This window comes from Anser brachyrhynchus (genome assembly GCF_964034855.1).
Source record: "Anser brachyrhynchus genome assembly, chromosome: 15".
Classification (NCBI taxonomy): Eukaryota; Metazoa; Chordata; class Aves; order Anseriformes; family Anatidae; genus Anser; species Anser brachyrhynchus.
Window position 1 is genome coordinate 12704886 of NC_137733.1, and position 13908 is coordinate 12718793.

The following is a 13908-nucleotide window of genomic DNA, read 5'->3' on the forward strand; positions in this document are numbered from 1 at the left end:
GATGAGCAGAAGGGCCCGGGGACAAGGAGATCCAACACATACATTATCCCTTCAAAACAATAATCAAAAAAAGTTTATTCCCCAAACCCGAATTTCCTAGCCCTTCTTTCTCCTTCTAATGTCTCTCTTCCCTGCATTCATTATTAATGCCACAGGGGGTACAGATTTGCACTTTGGTTTCTGAAAAATTAATTCAATGATTAAAATTTCAGTCCCTGAGTGATGGAAGCAGCTCCGGCAAGCTGGAGATGCCCCTCTGCAGTTTGAAGGCCTTTGGTATGCTGCCCGCTTACTCCCTGCATGACAAGCCTCCCCGTAGACCTAGCTCAAAGGGGAATGATCTGGTAGGAAAATATGTTTTTAAGTTAATCAAGTTCTGCTTTTGTAGAGGAGCCACTTCAGTTTAATACCCTATCAACGCTCAATACAATGCGGAGAACAAACCCCAGGTTCCTCCAAAGCTGAAGTACTCGTGGTTTTTTCACAATGCCCTGGGTGAGGGAAAATCCTAAAATGAATGTAAATATTAATAAACACTACATTTCTCACTCACTGGCAATCTGACCGTAGGATGAGACACTTTCAGTGTGGCTAATGAAATTTTCTATGACTCCACACTTTAAAATGAAAGAATAACAGCAAATGACCCTCAGAGGAAGAGAGCTTCTCACCTCATGAAGTCTATTTCCTCATCTGCACCCAACCTACCAGTGAACCTGTAAAGCGGAAAGGGAAAGGCGCCTGACCACAGAGCATCCACTCCTGGGGGAGCTGTTTCTCCCCACTGCAGAAGAGCCAAGACCCCCGCTACAATTCCCCATCAGCTCAGGAAGGGCCTTTCCCAGCAGCTCTGCATCAGAGGAAGAGGCAGGCAAAAAGCCTGTGGAATTCTCCACCCTCGATTCTTGGAACTGTTATTTTTGTTTATTTCAAAACAAATGGGGAGAGAAGTCGGATCTTTGAGCAGCACAGGGAGCTGAAGAGCTCTGAACACTTTTCCAGATTTAGATAAGAGAAGGAGGAGGAAGGGCTGGCTACAAACTTGCAGATATTGACTTCATTCCTAAGATGCTAAAATTGGCAAAAATAGAACAAACAACAAAAAAATAAGACTGCTTTTTCCATGGCACTTTGCAAGTGTTAAACCCAAGTAAAAACCCAACTAAGCTGCAAAACAGAATAAAGACTGCAAACTCCTCCATCCTGGGGAAGCAGCACCTTCCCGTTCACATAGCAGCGACAGGCTGAGAACGTGGTGCGACCTCAGGGGAGCACTGGCAGGATATTCCCCATCAGCCAACGCAGCGCTGCTTCTGCTGCCATTGTGGGGATAAAAAGGGACAAAGAAGAAACGGCAGCGCTGTGAGGAACTCTGCTGAAATCCTCTGGAGGCAGGAAAATAGCAAAGCTCTAAAACTGAGAGCTGTTTTTTCTTTGAAGCAACAGGATTAATGGCAGCCCACACTGCGCTTCACTGGGGTTGTGACAACTACAGGAACACTGAATGCTCACTCAGAGGCAGCTCCTGGAGGAAGACATCGTGTTTCCTCCACAAACTTTTTTTTTAAAGAAACATTTCTAAAAATTCTACTAAATCATGAATTTTGAGGAAAAACCTCTTTGCCAGCTCCAGAAGGATCCGCGCTCCATACACCACTAGCACAGCGCTACCAGGGACAAAAAGCAACACACAAAACCCTACTTTTTCCACATTCATTGAAACTTTGCAGGGCAAATGTGCATGACGCCGGCTGCTTGGAACACCTGCTGCTTTTCTTCCTCAAGATGTATATTTGTGGATGTTTCAGAATATACGGGCTTCCGTGTGCTGCTCAACTCCAAGTTATTCTGAGCTGACAGCCTTTAGCACCATGGTCCTGTATCTCCAGCACAGGCAGAGCATCACTACGTGGCTATTAAATCTCTCCTAAAAAGCTCCAGAGCAGGAGCCGTGCCACCTTGGAGCAGCGCTGACTCCAGCCTCATGACACCAACACACCTGAGAGATGACGTGCTGGGGTGCACAGCCCTGGTGCTCTGTGCAGAGCGAGGAGGAAATGGAAATGCTGGAACAAGCAGTTTGGCACAGCTTCTTGGCTGGGCTAAGGGTTTATTCCTGGGATGCTGCTTTCCTGCAGACTAAGGAAAATTAAATTTAGCACTTTGCAAATAAATAGGTTAAGGCTGAAAGGACACTATTTAGGAATTTACTGCTTACAGCAGCCTCGGAGATTATAGATCCATCACCGTCTATTACCTTGCTAGTTACTGCTTCCACTCTGTCTATCTTCCCCACTTACAGAGTGGTCCTTTCATCAGGTCTTTTTCTGTTCCAACTTGAAACTGTCATCACTCTAATGGAATTATATGAAGAGAAACAACTTTGGGCTGCAGTGACTCTGCCAAAAAGCCAAGGACATCCCCTGTGCCTTCCCAGGACAAGGCAGTGAGATTCCTACCAGAGAAACGCACAGATGTCTGCAGCCTCCTGGGAAACACAGCAAAGGACAGCTGTTTACACACATGTCCAAAACCTCCGGGCCTCCGAGCAACTGTCAGCTGGGCCCTTTCTCTCAAGACCCACGAGCCCAACAGTGTTTGCAGATTCATCGTAGCGACATCGCACACGGCGTGAGAACAAGTGGCTGAATACACCAGCGTGATTGTAACCCGCACCTCGTGCTGCATGCAGCTCCTCCTCTATCTGCTTCATGTAAAAATCATCCGCAGATCGTCCCTCTCCAGAGTCAGATACATCCCAGAAATGCAAAGTGACAGCTATCACATGAAACTCTCTCTAGAGCCTTCCATGAAGACAGACAAACCCTTCAGTTTAAGGCTGAAATTTATGTCAGCTCCCCAGCACATGGTTCGAATAGATCCGCTGTGTTATCAGCTATCTGCTTCTGCTGAAACTGAATACAGATTAGGAGCAAATTAAAATTTTCATGCCTCCGTTTGATATATTCCCTCCAAGATACAGGCAGACAGGCTTGTCTTCTTCTAGACGCTAAAGATGCCATCAAACGATAATCTTAGGAGTTACCAAAACTGGAGGTCATCCGCAGCTCTCAAATTCCCTGCTTCCCCCATGGAGGAGGAAGCAGCCAGGTAATTTCGCTATGAATCCTTGTAAGATAGATTGGACATAAAATATTTGCTTGTATTTTCTCCTCAAGATGTTCTCATTCAACTGGCAAAAAAGAATATATTAAATCCAAAGTCCTAAACCAGTACTAAGTTACTTGACCTTAATGCTAATATTCACAAGGGTTGGAACGAACATTCTCTGCCTATGGAGTTAGGATGATGACGTACTTGTTTGTCTGAAGCAAATGCAAGAACAGGAGCACTTTTTCACCATTTCCACGTGTATGAATAAAGACAGTTGATACACTGTTAAATCCTAACATTAATCTGTGTCTGTGTTAAGCATTAATTCTTAAGGTATACAGCACTTAATAGGTTGCAAAGACTGTTGTTCTGTAGCCCCATGGAGCCCACCAGAATCCCAGCAGCCAGTTGCTGTAACAAAGCTCTCCAGAAGGATTTTCAGTTTACTTCTGCATTCTGTCCTTGCTCCCCAGATACAGCATCGTGCCAAGGACATCAGCATTAATAGATTCATACTGCAACACTAACAGGACATGCTATGATCTGGAGAGCCTGCATGGCACGTTGTGCTTAAGACTACCCGGTGCTGTGAAGTATATCAAATCTCAAGAAATGCCATGACTGAATGCTTGATGTGCTTCCAACCCTCTCCAGCAGCAACTGCTCCAAATAGAGGTGGGATGCCTTGGAGCCAAGCAGAAAGCGCCCTCACAGAAGTTATTATTTTTGCTTTCCTAAAAGTGGTTTCTCAGAAGGAAAACATTGGAAACCTCTGCTTAGTTCAAGGTCTCAAGGAACACCCAAAGACAGCAGAAACTGGGATCCTATGACGAAGAGCTGCGTAGCAAGCTTTGAAATATGGGCTCTTATCTTAAACTGGCAATATAGTTAGAGAGAAAGCGTGTTAACTGGCTTATGTGACACTGACTTCATGGTTAAGAGCCATGTAGTAATTGAGCATTTAGACTCCGAAGCATGGAAGCAATACAAGGACGACGGAGGAACACACAGCTGAGTTCCCGGTCCAGTCTCACCCCAATGGTGAGACTTTGACCACGACAGCCCCTTCTCTGCTCCTCAGCACTTCCCCACTATCTCCCTCCCCACTCTCATGCCAGGCCTTGTGAGAAATGGCCAACAGCTTCATTAGCCAAGTGAAATTTAGGCTGCAACCTTTTAACTCTGACATCCCCGATGAGGGTACGGCATGACTGTTTAAATAGCACAAAAAGCCCAGATTTCAGTCCCCAGATACAGACAAAAGATGTCCCAAGACCACACCACCCATGGGAATCTTGGGTTTCAACACGAGCAGGTTTTCATACACACAAACACGCCCTCTTCCCTCTCTAATTGCATTTCCTCCCTGAGGATCAAGAAATCTTTTGCCCCAGTCAAGCATGGGTTGAAACCGTAACTCCCAAAGCAAGAGCCGAGTCCTAATTATATTTGTGTTTCAGTAGCACGCTGCTTACTCAAGGAAGAAGAGAGGCAGCGGGTGGCAGTCGCTGGGGGCTCTATGCAGGCTGAGCTGGGCTGCTCTGAGCTGGGCCCAAGGGCAGGTGGGTGCTCTGCTGGGTGCTGTGTCTTACCTCAGGGCTGTTTGCTGGAGCCGACTGCTTTTCTTAGAGGCCTCACAAAGCTTTTTCCTGGGAAGTGAAGTTAAAAGGTGAAGAGACGGTACAGAATCACCTTGAACGTCCTCCACAATGCTCCAGGCGCCTGCCCACCGCACTGCCACCCAGCCCTCACAGCCAGTTGAAAGCTGGCTCCAGGCTGCTCGAAGACGTCCACCATCCACGCAGGAAGCTCACAAATGGAGGAAAGGGCCACAGGGACTGCGTAAGTCCCCGACGCCGTCTGTCACAGAGGGATGACAGAAGCTGACATTGTGACACGGTCCTGCTGCGGCTGCACAGCACCAGCAGAGCGGCCCAGAACCGACCCAAGGCAGGAGGGCCGGCCTGTCCCCTCCTCCTTGTGCCCGCAGATGGACGAGTAGCTGAGTGTAAATTTCCAACTTTCCCTCCCTACACATCCACACAGTTTTGTCCTCTCGGGTCACTGTCACTGGCTTGCTGTCCCTGCTGCACATCCATGCGCAAATCCATCCTCATGAGCCCAGCTCTGCGCTTTCCCCAGGAGGCTCGGGCAGGCTGCGGAGCGGCCAGGGAAGATGGCAGAGATGCTGGGGGCCCAGAAACTCAGGACTTCCCCCCACTACCCCAAAAGGAAGAAAACCTCCAGCAATTTCCACTCCTTTTCATTTGGAGCTTTGAACATAACCATATGCAAGCAAACAGCGGGGTTATGGTTTGCTGACACGGCTCTGCGTGTTCTGCAGATTCACAACAGAGGAGTCAGGGAAAACGACAAGCGTGCATCAAAAGCAGCTTTGCAGAACACCCATTTCATGTGTCGGCAGCAAGGCCTTTGTATTCCCCAGCCTCCCAGACTCGAAGGCATCGCCTTTTCCTTCAACAGCGCCGATCACACAGTGTCTAAGAAGAACATCTTTTGAAAGTCCCAGAGATTCAAAAAAGAGAAAAGAAGAAAAAAAAATTAAATAAACTGGAGAGATTTAATGCCAGGTGGAGGTGGCAGGTGCCCAGAGAGGAGCAGCAGGGCAGCGGGCAGGCTGGCTGCCCCCCGGCCCTCCCCAGGCACCCCGGCCCGCGCTGCGGGACTGGCTGCATCTATTCACAGATAACAAAGCCGGCTGTGCTGCTTTTTGGTTGTATTCTCTCTTTTTTTTTTTTAATCTCTAACATTCACATGCAGCTTTCTCGCTGCGGAACAGGTTAAGAAGCTTCTCAAGGCTCCGTGGAAGTTGGTGAATGGCAATATCCCGAGCCCAGGTGAGAGGAACAAAGGAAACCAGAAGGTCGAGCGACCTCAAGCAAAGCCATGCAGCTGTTGGCTGGCAGGGACGGGAACAAGAATCCGGGAGGGTTTTGCTTAGGCCCCCTCTGCTTTATCCGTTCTTTGACGTTGCCTTCATCTCACGGTGCGTAAACACAGCGCTGTCAGCCCACACAGCCCTTTGTAAGCTGTTCAAATACAGCAGCGGGTGGACGCAGGCATCCTGCTCTCCTGAGACCTCCCGCAGGGAACCCAGGCACAGCCAGCGACAAGAACAGCTCTTCTTCGGTAAGCTGCCGTCACCCAGCTGCTGGGAACGTGGTGGGGGAACAAAGTGGAAAGAGAAGTTTTTGTTGTACCAGGTAAGTCAGCCAGGGTCTGCTCTGCCTCCTGCAGACGAAGGCGGTGTCTTGGGCACTGTCTTGCACTGTGCCTCCCTCCTGGACCACACGTGTTGCTACACCAGCCTGGATGTGGAGGTTTAATTAAACTCTCATCAGTGACCTGTGCTCCTTGTTGCGCATGTGACTTTCCCTAGAAAGCATCAACCGTGTCTCCTATCTCGTTAAGAGATATTTTAATGAAGAAAAATGAGATATGGGAGGGAGGTGAATCACAAACTTGTTAAAAAAAAGGATGCACTCCAGTAATTTGGTTACTTGTTACTGCAGAGGCCATGGAGACAGGTGCTGGGGTCCTGCAGCTGGATGATGATGTCTGCTGCGTCCTGTTGCCTGGATGAGGCCATCAGCAATACTATCAGTGGTGCAATAGTGGCTGGAGCCAGGTGATGAATTTATGGGAAAAACCTGAAAACCGCCTTTATTCAGTGCCCTGCTCCCTTGCTGAGAGCTGGAATGCAGGCAGAGGCAGAGCTCGTGCCACCACAGGGGCACGGTGCTGCGGGATGGCACTGCTGTGCCCTTGGTGGGGAAGGGAAACTGCAAAAGCAGCGCGGTGGCCAAGAGCCGATGAATACGAAGCAGACAGGGAGGGCAGCCTGACTCTCAGGCAGGATCCATGAGCCAAGCTCATGCTTCCTGCCCTGAAACAAGCTTTGCTTTTTCAAGTGAGGTGTTGTGTGTCTCACAACGTAACATATCATCATTCCAAGAGAGAGGAAAACCCAAACATTTCTGTTACCTGCTGCACCCGTCAGGGAGACAAATCTCTGACCTTTCAGAGCACCTCACATGTACCAGCCTCCTGCTAGTCGGGACAGCCTCAGCCGCTGGAATAATCCTCCAACATCATCAGCATTAATTACCTGCATGGCTGGGCCCACCCTGGCAGACTCACAGACATGGCAGGGAAGGGCAGCAAGCAGTGCCAACACACAGAACAGGTCCCGTGCCAGACGGACAGGTAACGGGGATGAATTCCCCAGCCCAAAGCTGCCCTCTGTTCCTGTTAGCACAGTGTCCTTATCCTCACGACAGTCTGGTGACACTGGCAGGAGCATTACCTCCGTTGTATCGAGGGGAAGCAGGCAGAGGATGAGCATTAACTTTTCTCAGAACAAGGCGTCAGCCCAGCCTCCTAAAGTCTCGGAGCAACATCTTTGTGCTCAGAAATTCTGTTGCAAAAAGAAAACCTTGTCAGATCTCCCCCAGTTCTACTATCCTCGAGGTGACTGATTTCATTAAAAGAAAAAAAAAAATACTCTGCCCTAGAGAGCAGGCAGTTTTTTAGGGAAGCAAATGCAGTAAGAAAGAAACTGTGTCAGGAGGGGGAAAAATGCATGAAAAAGAGCAGAATAAGATGAAGACAGCAGCAAGAATTCAAGTTAAGTCCTAACACGAAACAGGCCACTACAACTTCTGAAAGGAAATGAAATGTAGGAAGTTTAAATACGGGATTTGGTTGTGTAACGCCGCAGATTGCTCGACAGTTCTGGTGTTGGAGCTGTTGATTAGTGCAACCCACGGCAGGTCCTCGCTGACCCTCCCAGGAATCCCAGCGCGATCACTGGCAGGAAGGCACCCCGCTCGCGCAGGCACCTCCTGGGGCTGAGCAGAAAGCAAGTCTCCCGCAACCACATGGGCACATTGAAAACAAAATATAAAAATAAAATAACTAGTAATTAACAAGAATGAGGAGTTAACAGAGGCCTCCAATCGCCAATCAATCTCTTGCTGCCTGGCCTGCTCCACCAATGAGCCCCATTGTTATTTTTGATTGTGTGTGCAGGAGTGCGAGACGGCTGCTGGAAGAATGGCACTCTAGCAAAATTGTGATTTCTTTCTCCTCTTGAGACTCATCAAGGCTGAGGAGGAGGAGAGGGGAGAAGATAGAGATGCAAAGAGAAACAAACAGCTAGAACATGCTTCTCAAAGCCACTCTGCTGGGTTCGAGGAGGAAATAATGGAAACCGCAGGTATGCCAAGCATGTGGACTCAGATCCAGGGATCCCAACAGAGCTGTCAGCTTCGAGACCAAACAAGATCACTCAGGCAAGTAAAAGCAATCCCTGCATTAACCCTCCTGCTTATTCTGAGATGTCCCTTGTTAGCGGCGCAGTGTGCCAAACCTGACACTAAGGCTGCCCCAGAATCTCAGCAGCCTCTGCACGTTTCACCACCTCAGTTTTGTCTCCCCCTTTCAACTAGCAGTTTGTCAGCATCATTTTGTGTTTGAAAAATAGACTCTGAGCTCCTATTCAATCCATCCTCATTTTCCTCCATAACAAAAAAGACAATTAAACCATCACTTCTTGTCTGCATAACCACCCTGCCCCATTTTGCACACCTTGTCAACACAGAGGCTACAGGACTGCCGGGAACACAAGTGATGGGGCAAGCAAAGCAAGACTGAGGAGTTAAAGGTGCAAAGAGAGAAATGTTGATTTGATAGTAAACGATACAAAGGAAACTTAAGAAGGGTTATCTATCTATCTACCTACCTACCTCAGGTTTCTATTAAGCTCCAGTTGTTCTGAAGAATACAATAAAGTAAGAACTGCTGTAAGGCCATCTCGCCCACTATCCTCTTCCAAACTGCAGCCCACAGCAGGGTTAAAGGAAAGAAGTGTGAGAGACGAAGCACATGCAAACAAGCATGAGGTAGTCTGCCACCACATACCGACTGCCACCTTCCAGCAGCTGGTGGCTGAAGTACTTCCAGGCCTTCAAGCTGCGCTGGGATCATTTCTATCTAGCCTCATTCTCATTTACCTCGTATCATTACTATCTCATGGCTTTCATGTTCCATACAAATCTGTCCTTCCACTGGACCCTTCTTCCATCAGAAAACCCCAAATCCAACAAAGCCTTTATCCCTCTCACCCCATAGGTTCTGCCTCTTTATACACAGTGAACCACATGAGAAGCAAGCGTTCCCTTTGCAGATTGCCTTTAAGGTTTATAGTGAGTTCCCCCAATGGATCCGCAAGCCAACTCTTCATACAATTTCTTAAACAGGTGTGCATCAGAGTGTGTGTGCGTACTGGCTGTTAATTTAACAGGTTGCAAAAAGCTGTTTATTTTATTACCGTATTACCAATCCAACTGGACACCAATAAAGGTTTTATTTTGCAGAAGTGCCAGCCCGGCGGCTGGCAACGTTCTCGTGCTGTGTCATGATGTTTGTGTTTTTATTTGCTGTCTGATATCTTGGGCATTCTCTTTCAAGGCATGAAGCCTACCATCTTGGGGATGCTCTTCAATGAACTACTGCTGGTGTTTGTGTTTCCGTTTGATAATTTTGGCAGAAAATAACAACACAGGCAAGAGCTGGAAGCAGACAGAATTCTGTTCTGTGGAAGACTAGGCTCTGAGGACATAGGAAATACAGTGAACCATAAGCTGTTGAGCTGTCTACATGCACCTTTTTGGCTTAGGGCTATTAATAAGCTCAAACACACCACCATGATACTGAAAAGAGTCTGTTTTAACACCCTTACCATATAACTTAGGCCCAGAAAATATACACGTGAACTGGTGATAAATCTAAACGCTCCCTTCTGAGAAGATGAAGGAACCTGAAAGATTTCAAACGCTGCCAGATATCATACAGCTGTTATACCGGATTAGATTGATTGCCTTTTCAGCCTGGGATCCTATCAACGAAAGTGACCAGCTCCACATTCGTGCCGTGACAGTACAAGTGGTTTACCTGAAGCACAATGAATTATCAAAGAACCTAAAGACTTTTCTTGCTCTCTCCTCTTAACTGAAGTCTTCATTTCCAAGTACTTTCAGGGGATGGAGTCGAACGTTGTCAGGTACAGCAGCAGCAAAACCACATGTAGAGACAACCCAAAAAAATAACCAGCATGCACAGGAATTTTCTTCCTAACCTCCGCAATAAGAAGCTGGCTTAACATCTCAAAGCAGGCAGCTCTGCATGTCCCTGCTCAAGGTAAATGCAAATATTTAATGTAAATCTAGGTATTACTATTAGTCCACAAAGATATCCTACCATTTCAGAAAACCTACTGAGCTCCTGCTTTCGGTAGTACCTTAAAGCCATAAGGTCTATAAATTCAAAGGATTTCCAAGCTTAATTTTAAATTGATTGGCTTTGGATGCTTTGGCTGGGACTGTGTTCTCTGGGCCTGCAGAAAGAGAAAGCCCGTGATTTACTTTCTCTCCACTGTTTGTTCATTTGTACAACTGTCTCCAAATCATCTCTTCTTCAAATTTGACCAGTCTTTCTGTTTACCAGAAGACTTTCTTTGTCTGAAACAATTGTCATTGCCTTTCTAAAGACCTCACTTCCTCACTCTCATTCAGTATCTACCCAGAGACAAGGGTAAACAGCACAATGTACACACAGCCCATTCATGACGTCCTGATCTGCCACTGCTTAATTCCAATCTGGCTAAACTGATTTCGAGGCTCCCCAGAAATGTTTGCTTGTTTTAACAGACATCTTTAATGGATTGTTACAAAGAGAGTCAATGCAGTTCTTGGCTATGTTGTGGGTGGCCTGGCCTAGACTCACAAGCTAAGCATTATGCTGAATGCAAAGTTCGTATTATGGCCCAATACATCCAACATATCAGCAAGAGTAACAAAATGTGAAGCTGTCAAGTGACCCAGTAACTACAAAGCATTACTTCCCACAAAAATCATCAGAACCTGAGCTCCTGGTGAGGAATCTGTACACTACTTTCCACAGCATTTAATTAAAAGAATAAAAAAGAGCAAACAAGTGAGAGCGAGCTGTGAAATCTGAGATGTGCCTTGCTGCCTACACACTCTCACACAGGGTCTGAAAATCACTGGAATATCCTTCAAGTTGATGAGCTCATCTGTTGCATCCATAGGGATCGCCAATGAATATTGATGCGGTTTCATTGGAATTCAGTGCTCATTTATGGATGCAGGCATTTGCATTCTCAGCATGGCACTGTGATTAACCCTTTCATTAAGGCTGTAATTCCAATTAATGCAAATTGGCTGGAAACACGCAGCATGCAGATAATACGCTCTACTCCAGTAACAGCATACCTTGCTTGGGAAAACCAAGCACATCTTTCATCTTCATTTAGCTTTGAAGGGGTTACATCATAATAGCTCCTCACTGAAAATTAAATGCCACCAGCAGTGCTACTGAAATATGCTCTAAAATTTACGGGCAAACTACAGAAGCTTGTAAAGCGCCAGGGGACTTCTCTGGTTTAATTGTATAGACTCTGTTCCATAAATTGCTTGAATGGAATAAATACAAATAGCATTCCCTGCTTTTTGACCTCCTCGGGTTAATGAAATGCACACTAACACCCACAGTCGGCTATGGCTCAGAAATTCCACAGCATAAACACACAACCTCACGGAAAAGCCACAGTCAGGATGCAAGTCTCAGTACATATGTGAGTACCAGCTGCCTGGACTCTGCGAGGAAGTAATTTGTTGTTTATTTTCTACTGCTATTCTAAGCTGCAGACTTTGGGAATTGTCTGCGATTTACTGAGCACTGAGAAAGAGTCTGAGATTTTGTTGATCAGGCTCTTATTAGCAAGTCTGCTCCTCTAACCCAAAGAGGTGTGTGAGGTATGAGAAGCAAAGCAATTCCACAAATCAATAAGCAATCCACTCTTGCATTTGGGAAACATGAGATGACTTGAAACGATTGCTGTTCTACCTGGTGACGCTTACCTCCATCCTCTGGACGTACTTGGGAGTAAGCCTTGAGCGAAGAACGGGAAGCAAAACCAGTGTTTAGAGAGAGGAATCCGTACCTGATCATTCACTGTCCTGTATATAAATTATTTCTATTGCCATGACATGAAGAAGAATTTGATCCTACCGGAGACCTGCTATTGAGAAGCCATTTCTTGTTCAGGTGGACAATATGCAATTTTCTTATGTTTTCTTAACACTCTCCAAACAAACCATCTCTCCTATGAGAGATACGACAGAAGCAACTGCTAGATGTACTGTCCTGCCATGGTATCCAACAGACATCTCCAGGGATCTGCAGACGTTTCATTCACCAAGCGTGTAACAATACAGGTGTGAACACAAGCCTTCAGAGGCCTTGGAGCTGATGGCATTGCATCACCTCAGCAGAGAACTCTTTTCAGGATTCAAGGACAGTACAAGGACAAAACCAGGAGAACCATCCTTCCACAGGTTAGTGAGATTTCCTGCTGTCATCTGTCTCAGTCGAGAAACCTCAGAAGGCCAAGTAATATAACTATTTTGGCAATATTTTCCTAGTTTTACTAACGATCCTAGGTGCTGTCTTATAATACTTTCACTTGCTTTATTTGGTGGTTTTGGTTTCTTTCTTTTCTGAGGCTCTATAGTTGCAGAACAGGAAAATATTTGTCCTTTTATGTAAAAAACACAACACTAACACTGCAGCAATCCACATGCAGCACACAGCGGTAGGTCTGCAGAAACTGAACTTCTCCAGTTCCTGCTTGTACACTCCCCTCCTGTATCAAACACCTCCAAAATCCTCATCCTCCTTACTCACCCCACAGAGGGGTCAGCAGCAAGCAGGTATGATTTTAAATGCCAGTTGGGTTTGCCAACAAGAAACAGAAAGTTCTCTCACTGACCTGTAAGCTTGGGCTGTTGGCACTTGTACCTATGTAAAGAGGTTACTTAACTGCTTGATGACTCTAATGTCACACCTCAGCTCTCTAATGTATCAGCCCAACTGGGCTGTCTGCAAGGTAACACAAAAGAAAACCACCACCAATCGAGCCCCAGCCCATACTCAGACCACCTAGCTAGACCAATACGGTATCAGACTCCTACAAGACAGATTGTTACTGCTCCTCATCCGGGCTGTTCAGATAAATGGCACTTCACACGCACAAGGATGAGTTGCTGCTCAAAAGGGATACCAATTTACATAACGACAAGATGATGACACGCAGGCAAGCTAGAGGATAGCAAAGACAGTGAGGACATATAATGAAGTAAGGATGAAACCTTGACGGTTACATAAGGCTTTATTGCCGTGGCACACATAACCAATAATATAAAAAGGTGAAGTGCAAGGCCAGATGCCTTAGGTATTATGCATATATAGTCTCTTCTCTTTACTCTTGACTCACTTTGATATATAAATTGGAGACCAGATGCCAAACCTTCAAAAGTAGTTTTTTAAAAGAAGAAAGGATCTTTACTCCCCTCATAAGGAACAAGCTGTCATATAGCAGGGGGCAATGATATTCCAGTCTAATCACTGAGAAAGAGCAAGTACATTGTCATGCTGGAAACTGCGAACCCAGAAAAGCAGGAGCAGCAAGGGGTATGCAGACCTACCTTAAAGAGCAGGCAGTCTCCTTGGTGCTCGGCATAAATGGAGGTGAGTCGATACTGGTTCTCAGTCGTGATGTCGATCTGGTATCCTGTGAGCGTGTAGCAGACCTTGCGAAACTCTTGGATCTTGGTCTGGAAAACTTCTTTCAGGCGCTGGTTTTTTAGTTCTGCACTTTCCACTTGCTTCTTCAGCTCTATATAGGGGAAA

General features: G+C 46.4%; 1 protein-coding gene across 4 annotated transcripts in view; it reads right to left on the bottom strand.

Annotated features, from left to right (window-relative positions):
- MAD1L1 (mitotic arrest deficient 1 like 1) overlaps nucleotides 1-13908 on the bottom strand; it is a 353278-nt gene that overhangs the window by 74666 nt on the left and 264704 nt on the right. For all 4 annotated transcript variants that reach the window (XM_080556171.1, XM_080556172.1, XM_080556169.1 and 1 more), the window contains one exon: nucleotides 13704-13894. In XM_080556171.1, coding sequence (XP_080412297.1) covers nucleotides 13704-13894 — 191 coding nt within the window. The remainder of the gene's footprint in view (nucleotides 1-13703; nucleotides 13895-13908) is intronic.